Source organism: Mustela nigripes, chromosome 2, assembly GCF_022355385.1.
Source record: "Mustela nigripes isolate SB6536 chromosome 2, MUSNIG.SB6536, whole genome shotgun sequence".
Classification (NCBI taxonomy): Eukaryota; Metazoa; Chordata; class Mammalia; order Carnivora; family Mustelidae; genus Mustela; species Mustela nigripes.
Window position 1 is genome coordinate 125,281,985 of NC_081558.1, and position 8,956 is coordinate 125,290,940.

The following is an 8,956-nucleotide window of genomic DNA, read 5'->3' on the forward strand; positions in this document are numbered from 1 at the left end:
CCAAATACGTATTAGTAAATATTTCAATGATAGTTTGAAGCACCACCCTGCATTCCTAGACTCTTAACTTCAAAGTGCTTTCACTTCCATTCTCTTACTGGATAAGTTATCTCATTCAACAGTTTATCTGCAAATTATATATGTGTTTATTTCCAGATCAAACCATCATTTAAAAAAAAAAAAAAAACCCTCCACATATTCTGAAATATAATGTTGTTTTTCAAAAATCTATTCAGTTAAAAAAAGGAATTTGCTGAGTGCATCTGACATGCCAAGCACTTAAACTATGTTCTGGGAAAATAGGAAAAAGATAGTCTCTAAACTCATAAAGTCAGTTATTAATTTTAGAAAGTTAAACAAAAATATTCATACTGGCACCCTATATGAGCACACTTTATCTGATGCTAACCTTATCCCCACTTGATCAAAATTTATGCTAATCACAAAATGCACAATCTATCACTGATATATCAAACAAATTACCACCAAATCTGTCCCAACTATTACTAGAACACATTTTGTCTCAAACTACTGTTTGTAGTTGCCCATTCTCTCAAGTGTATTTCCTCACTTCATTTAGGTTTGGAATAAGAAACGCACTTCCTCAACAGAAGAAACAGTTTACAAAATGGGAAAATTTTTTTCTACTATTACTATTATTCCAATGACCTCTGCAGAAATGATGAACTGAAAGTAAAATGCAAAACTAAAAGTAGTAAAATGTTTAATGGGTTTTAAGAAACAATTTTGTTGATACCTTTAGGTCATCTATTTGCATCACAGACAATCTGTAGGGGTTTTTTACCCCTAGGCAGAGTAAAACCATATTCTATTACTTAAAGAGTCGTCAAGTCTAAATGTTAGAAAGCTAAATTTTAATTTAAAAAAATATATATCAGGGCATGGGGCACCCGAGTGGCTCAGTCCCTTAAGCAACTGATTCCTGGTTTCCTCTCCCATCATGATGTCATGGGTTGTGGGATGGAGCCCGACTCTGGCTCCACGCTCAGCAAGGAGTCCTGCTTAGGATTTCTCTCTCCCCGTGCCCCACCCCACCCCGTGCACACAGGTGCACATGCCCTCACATGTGCACACACACTCTCTCCCTAAAATACATAAATCTTTAAAAAAAAAAAAAAACCATAAGGGCATACACCATCTTAAAGATTATCTGCCACATTCTGTAACAGTAAAGAACCACCTATGACTACAAGTGGACTTTTCTAGTGTGCTTAAAAATATTCTTAAGTATCACCCTTCAAATTTTATTTACAAATAATCAATTTGCAGGGTGTCTGGATGGCTCAGTCGGCTAAGCATCCTACTCATGATTTTGACTCAAACCATGATCTCAGGGTCATGGAATCAATCCCTGCATCAGGCTCCAGGTTTGGCATGGAGTCTGCTTGGGATCCCTTGAGATTCTCTCTGCCTCTCCCCACTCACACAAGCTCTCTTTCATTCTCTCTCTCAAATAAATAAAATCTTTTTTTAAAAATGGGCAATTTGCTTAGCAATCTTTTTTTCCATAGACAAAAATGTATGAACAACAAAATCAGACTTAGATCAAATAAATAATACTCACTGAAGATTTGGAAAAGAAATATGACATTCTTGTATACATTCACACACTGTAAAATACAAGAACCATATTTCTAACAAAAAGCTCTGGTGATATACAGAAATAAATGGTTTAAGAACACCATGTTGCAAAGCCACCTAGGCAGTTCTAAAATCAAATGTGTTTCTCGTCGTGACCTGAGTAATAAAGAGTTCAAAATATACCTTTAATTTCTACAGAGCCAGTTCCTCCTTAGAACACTGACCTTATACCACTTATTTCACCCATCTAAATATAGGTACTATGCAAATTAAATGTAGTTATTAGTCATGCAAATAGTTTGGTGATCATTACTAATATAATTTCCATCCTTGGAAATAATTTAACAGTTGCCACATTTCAATCAACTCCTATTGAGTTTCCTAATTTTGTTTTTTAATCTAAAACAATACTTTGACTACATTAACTATATAAACATATTGAATTACATTAGTATTCATACTAAACATAAAGTTCTTTATATGAGAGGTTAATTTATTTAGTATATTCTACTATTTAAAAAAAAAAAAAAGCTTGTCTTGACTTTTCAAACACGCTTCCTCTAGGTCTATTTGGTTTGTTTGGCAACCAACTCACTGACTCAGAGAAGATAATAAAAAATGTTCCCCAGTCAAGCAGATCTCCTAGCCCCCCTCCCAGTTAAATACCTGAGTCTATAATTCAAGTTAATACAGAGGTTATTAACCAATATACTAAGAGAAATTGATAAGAAAAGTTAATGTTTCTCAAAATTAAGTTTCTACTACTAAGACTGCTTTAAGAAAAAGCACTAAAAATTACTAGACATCAAGTCTGAAGAAATGCCTCATTCTACCACCCAGTAAGTTATACAACCAGAACATGTGACCCATCTAGGACTGGTTTCTCATGAGAAACCTCACTCACAGACCTTCAAGCAAGAACTACCTCACAAAGTTTTAAGGAGTAAATTTTCAAAACATGAAGTGACAAGCACAATAAACCACTTAAGTATGTATTACACGTGAACCGAAAAAGACTTCCTTCTTAAAGATTTGATTGCTAGAAATTTTCTTAAATTCCATTAAATTGCTTAAAATTCACATAAAATTGGAAGAAATACACCAAAACACTGAAGTAAATCCTGCAAAAAGGTAACACAGACAAAAGGTGGGGGGGGGGAAATCTCACATCTTCCCCCCAAAAAAATTATTCAAATTAGTAATTTCTGAGACAATAAAGGACTACATCCAGATGAAGAATGGTTTCCTTTTTACCCAAACCCCAGCACATTCAGTTTAAGTAAATTCACATCTTCTTTTTAACCTTTATCTTGGTTCTCAGATGTTCTTTTCTCACGAACATAGAGCAGAAATATCAGGCAAAGTAGTTTATCCCAAAAATGCTTATGTCAGGGGCGCCTGGGTGGCTCAGTGGGTTAAAGCCTCTGCCTTCCGGCTCAGGTCATGATCCCAGGGTCCTGGGATTGAGCCCCACATCGGGCTCTCTGGGCTCTCTGCTCAGCAGGGAGCCTGCTTCCCTTCCTCTCTCCCTCTGCCTGCCTCTCTGCCTACTTGTGATCTCTGTCAGATAAATAAATAAAATCTTAAAAAAAAAAAATGCTTAAGTAAGAGCAATGAAGACTGGAGCAAGGACAGGCGGCAAATAATGTGGTCACCTATGGACAGGTAAGGGTAGAGCCCCTAATTAGCTTAAGGCAAGATATCATAAATATCAAAAGGGCATTCCACATTTAGAGAATTTCCAAGCACAAGCCTCAGCGTGGGACCAATCCAGCTGTGAGCAAGTCCAGCAGTTTGAGAAGTGGCTTGAAGTCAATCCTGCTTCAAAATCAGTCAATAAATGCACATGAATAATATAAACTTATCTAGGAGCCACAGGCAAGGAACTCCAAAGCGCTGACCCTTTGGAAGCAGCAAGTAGCAAACTCTCCTAAATTAGAGTCTAAAATTACCTTCTTGAGCTTCAGAAGCAAATCGCAGTTTTAAAACTAAACTGTAACTAAATTTCCCTCAAAACCTTAAAGGTACTATAATAAAGCACTCAACACCAAATCTAGCCCAAGCTCTAATATTGCTGTGAATAAGCTTCAGTCATTTAATACGCCTCATTCATTTCTTCTGTGAAGTAGAAAAGGCAGAGATTATTTCAAGAAATAAAACTAATAGTGGAAAATTAGATTCTTAAGATGAAACATGGCCAATCTTTTGTTGTAGGAATCAAATAAAATTATATATGTAAAGGCTCAAGAACAATGTTTGCCACGTTGTAAGTATTAAACAGTGCTAGCAGTATATTGGTTTTAATCAAGTAGAAAAATATATATAAAAATCAGATCAACAAACTGGATATTTAATAACCCGTATCTTGTTTTACCCAGACATTCAAACTCTTAGAATGAAAATCTTAAATACCAAATAATGTGGTGGATACATAATGTTTAAGATCTCTTTGTTGACAGGTTTTTACATTAATATTTAGTTAAAATAATCTTTTTATTCTAGCTGTCAGTTTTTTAAAGTTATTTCTTTAAAGAAAAAAACCTTGCTTACTAGAACCACAAATTCTTCAAATAAATCTGCCTTAACCATTTATTTTCAATACCAAATAGCCAGATATAGAAACAATGTCAGAAATCCAAGATCTACCTTTGAAAAATGCTGTTTGAAGCCCACAACCAGAATTGTTTTGGCTAGCTATTATACCATTTGCAAATGGAAATAACACCAAAGTGTAAATTATCTTGAGTCTTAGGACAACAACAGATCTAGTCATCAAAAAGCAGGATGTGTGAAAAAGAAAGAGAACATGACTTGAGAAAGAAGCCCTAATCCTCCATTCCCTGGCTATATAATCTTGGGAAAGCCACTTGATCTCTGAGCCTCATTCTATTTATCTGTAGAATGGGAATAATCCTAATTCTTACAACAGGTTGTTCAATTCTTCCAAATGAGCACACACGGAGGAGAGCATTTTATAGCTTAAAATGTGTAATACAAACATTATGCATTACATAGATCAGTATTTTTTGTTATTGTTGCATTAGCAGCAACAGTGTCTTAATGCACAGGTTAAGTAATAGTCTAAATTTGGAATTGATTTCAAAGTAAACCACTGCCATTATTCAAAATTACTATTTAAAAAAGCAAAAACAAAACTTGCCTTGGATTGAGTTCTCTTTCCATTTCTCATGCTAAATTTCTCCTTCATTTCTTCTAAAATTATCTTCAGTTTCTTTTCTTCAGGTGTCCCTAAGTATTTCTGGTTTACATGAAGATAGCAATGCCATTTGGCTGACTCAAAGCCCCAGTGGCAAGTCCTTTTGTCAGGTGATCTGTGAGAATGCATCACAAAAGTCTGGGGCGCAAACATTCCACAGCACTCCAGACACTGAATACAGGGAGCATCGGGCTGAACATAAAACTGGGGTGCAAATAGACCCTGACATTTGCCCAAGCATTCGTGTTCCACTTCAAAGGCACTGCCAGTTTCCTTTAACTGGGCCAATGAGTTTTTAGCAGGAAGTACACTACCATTTTGAGGAAAAGTGCGTGGCCGCAATAAAGCATTACATAGTCTTTGTGCATCAGTTAATGTGATCAGCCCACAGGATGGGGCATTGAATGGAAGTATTCCCAGGACCTTTAAGATATGAAGCTGGTCTGAAGTACACCGTGAACAATAGATGTACAATTCATCACACACTGTATTTATTTGCTGGAGTGAAAATTCTCGGAGAACCGAATTTAAGACTTGGGGCAAACAGAGTCTCTTTTCTCCTCCAACCTGAAAGCAAGAAATAGACTCTCCTTCCAACACAGTCTGGGTGAGTTCTGTGGAGCTATCAGAAGGGATGAGCAGTGGGCCAGGAAGAACCTGAGGAGATGGAAGAGGCAGAAATACAGTAGGTGACATGCTTTCTTGGGAATATCGAGCAGAAAATGCTGCTGGTCCACCCAGGGAGCTCTGACTACTTAAATGGAATTGCGCCAAAGTGTGTTTCAAACTGGGATTTAAATGTAAAGGTTCAGGCACAGAGGCACAGGTTCGCTTGACATGTTCCCCATCAGTTTCCATTGGCACTTCATAGTCATCCAAGTGTTCCTTCTTTACTGCTGGCATCTTGTTGATCATCATTTTCCCATTTGCGTGGATGTCTGTCATCATTTTTTTCACTGGAGGGCCGCCATCATCTCCCATCCCATTCAGTTTTTTATTTGTGCCCTGAACCAAGGAAAAATTTGTCTGTAGGTTTGCCATGGCTAAAAACTGTTGTGTTAAATAAATAAGTCTGAAATTTGCATTGTTCTTTAGTCACTCATTTGAAGAGAGAAAAGCAATGCATATCAATACTTATGGCAATTACTCTCATAGAAATTTAAATTTTCAAAGAGAAATCTCCCTAAATTACTCAATAGATTTTGCAACTTTTATTTTGTTCTGCTTCTACTCTAGTATAATTTCACTGCCAGTGCTATAAACTTTCTTCTTTTGTCTCTAATAATAATATAATAGGGAGGCACACCTCTGAGGAAGCCTGTTTTCGTAATTCTTCAAATATACATTAAAATAAACTTATCAATTCTCTCAGTTCAAGAAGTCCAGAATCAATGCAATGGTTTGGTTTGGTTTTAAGCAAAACATGTGAAAAGCTTATGTGATTACTTGTGTCATAAACCGTAGACACAAACACAGATCAAAATGTCACATCCAAATTTAGGTTTTGGCACCAAGGACACCAAAAAAGGGGGAAAAAAGGTATCTTCTCTAAAAGTGATGATCTTGTTGGTCTGTGTTAACAAACTGAAGGCTTGTATAAATCCTTGCACCAGTAAGAAGAGCTTCTGACTCCACTTGAACTTCTACAGTTAAAAAATGATACCTAAAGAAAAACTGCCTGGGGAATCTTCATGGATTACTGTTCATTCTTCTTTTAATTAATCTAGAAGAGAGCGGGGTGGGGGAGAGTTACATTTGAATTTGCTCCAGAAGCTGAAGGGTTGGTTTGAAACTAGTTTCTTAATCTTATACCCAGTTCAATTTTACCAAAGGTGACACTTGAGCAATTTCTTCAAATCTAACACCAGTTAGATAGAAGAACTTCATTTAAACAGGAAAGCAATTTGGAGAATGAGTAATGGGGGCAATAATATCCCTCGAAAGAAAAAGGGCTACCTCAACTGAGAACAGGGAGAACCTTAAGTAGATCATCTCACCCAAAATTCTGTACCAGAGGCTTTCTCAGTTATGCCATTTTAATGATAATAATCCCTTACTACATCTCTTAATATAAAACAATATATACCAGTTTCATCCCCCCAAAAAATCAGATACAAGTTAACATATCTACCATATGAAACTAAGTTACAATTTTAAGTGCATTAATTCACCTAGTCGGTGTACGCTATTTTTCTGGAATGACTGTAGGCAAAAATTAACTTTCCCTTTAAAAGGTGGGTGAAGTGGCTTAATGGAAGCCAAAAGCTAGACTCCACTCCTGGGAATCTCCATCCTTAACAAGACTAATCCCGAGGAAAAAACACAAGGCAGACAGACCTCACAAAGAATGCAAATGGAGGAAGAAGGAAAAAGAAAAGATTCTTCTTCCACTTCCTTCTTTTCCGAAAGAAATTCGATAAATAGAAATTTTTGCCTCCCGAACTCCCAGCAATCTACCTTAAAATATACCCTTAGGGCTACGGACCAAGGCCACCAGCCAATGTTCTGACTTTCGCCCACCACAGGAACACCTCAGAGAACGAAGGCTGAGAAAGAGGGCAGGAGGCATGACCTACAGTGGGGGAAGCCCCCAACCCTGAAATCCTCGGACCACGCAAATCCACCCACCCATCACAAACTCGAGGGGGAGGACGGAGTGGTGGGGGGATATGGGACGCTTAGGCTGTGCAAGGGGGGGGTGTGGGAAGTGGAGGAAGAGGAGTCCCCCAACCCCCACCCACAGCCTCGGGACAACCCCAAGTGCCCTCCAACACTGTCCCACTGCGGGGGCCGCGGGGAGGACTGTGGAAATCCCCCGCGTACCCTCTCCCCGGGAAGTTCTCGGGTGTTACCCCAGCACCCCTACGGCTGCACCTCCCCCGCCTGCCCGGGGCCAGAAGGGAGAAGGGTCTGCGAACGGGTGGGGCGACAAGTCGGGATCCTCGCGCCGCAGGCAGCCGACAGACGCCGGGGGCATCCCCGAGGAGTGCAGACAGGCGGCTGGGAGAGGGTGGGGGAGTGACGGGCGTCCGGGTCTCCGGGATCCCGACGGCTCCGGTCAAGTGCAGCGCCCTTCCTGTGTCCGCGCCCAACGCCTGGGGTTAGCGAAGCACGAGCCGCGCTGGGACACCCGCCCTGCGCCCCCTGTGGCCCCGACCCCACCCGGGACCCGCGCATCCGGACCCCTGACTCCGGCCTCCGTGCCGGGAGTAGCTCGACGAGCTTTGTTAACTCCCCACTACCCCGAGCACCGCCGTCGGGCTCCCTCGAGGCCGCGCGCCCCTTGCCTCCCGCCGCGCCCGCCGCGTCCTCACCGCGAGCCGGGGCCGCACCTGTGCTAGCCGCCGCCGCTCGCCCGCTCCCTTCGGCTGTGCCGGCGCCGCTCCGAACCCCACACACATCGCTACACACAGCCCTCTGACGTCACCGAGTCCTCGGCCCGCCCACGTCACTGCGGAGACACACGGCTTCCCGCAGACGCCGCCGCCGTCTCCGGCCGCCCGGGGGAGAGAGAGGGCGGCGGGGAGGGGGAGGGGTGGGGAACGGAGCCAGCGGCGGCACCGCGCGCGCGGTCCCGCCGGCGTCGCCGCCGCCACCGCCTCTCGGCTCCCAGCTCCTCGGGGACGCGCGCGCCGTCTGGCCTATTGTGGCTCCTCAGGGCTCCCCACTCGCCCCGTCGCCTCGCGCGCGCGCCCCTCCCCCCAGGCGCGCTCCCGGCGCTCCTGGCCCCGCGCGCCGTCTGGGCGGCTGGCGCACGGCGCTGTCTGCGGTGCACCCGGCGCAGACAGGATGTTCCCTCCCCGCCCCACCCCCACCGCCACCCTCCCTCCTTCCTTCCTCGAGTCGCCCAGCCGGCTGTCTGGGGCCGCCACCGCCCCGCCCCACCCGCTGCTCTGTGGTGACGGGCCAGACCCGGGGGCGCCCTGGCCGCTCGGCTGCCGCGCGACAGGGAGAGAGGGGGCAGGGCGGCCGCGCGGTGCACTGTGCGCGACCCCAGCTGCCAGCAGGGCGGAGGTAGGGCCCGCCCGGCAGAGCGCCGCCGCCCGAGGTCAGGCACGGGCGACCCTCCCCCCGCGAGGCCGCAGCTGGGCCGCCCCGCCCCGGAGGCAGCCGGGTGGCGGCCGCCCAGCAGCGCCC

The 8,956-nt window shown here is 43.4% G+C and overlaps 1 protein-coding gene across 2 annotated transcripts in view; it reads right to left on the minus strand.

Moving 5' to 3' along the window:
* The window catches only part of SKIL (SKI like proto-oncogene), a 28,789-nt gene extending 20,250 nt beyond the window's left edge, over nucleotides 1-8,539 (minus strand). Inside the window, exons 1-2 of one of the 2 annotated variants that reach the window (XM_059391564.1) lie at nucleotides 8,152-8,539; nucleotides 4,763-6,542 (exon numbers count right to left, since the gene is read on the minus strand). In XM_059391564.1, the coding sequence (XP_059247547.1) occupies nucleotides 4,763-5,860 (1,098 nt within the window). In that variant the 5' untranslated portion in view covers nucleotides 5,861-6,542; nucleotides 8,152-8,539. Of the gene's footprint in view, nucleotides 1-4,762; nucleotides 6,543-8,133 lie in introns of both variants that reach the window. The other variant, XM_059391565.1, reaches the window with a different exon arrangement.
* Nucleotides 8,540-8,956: the final 417 nt, after the last annotated feature.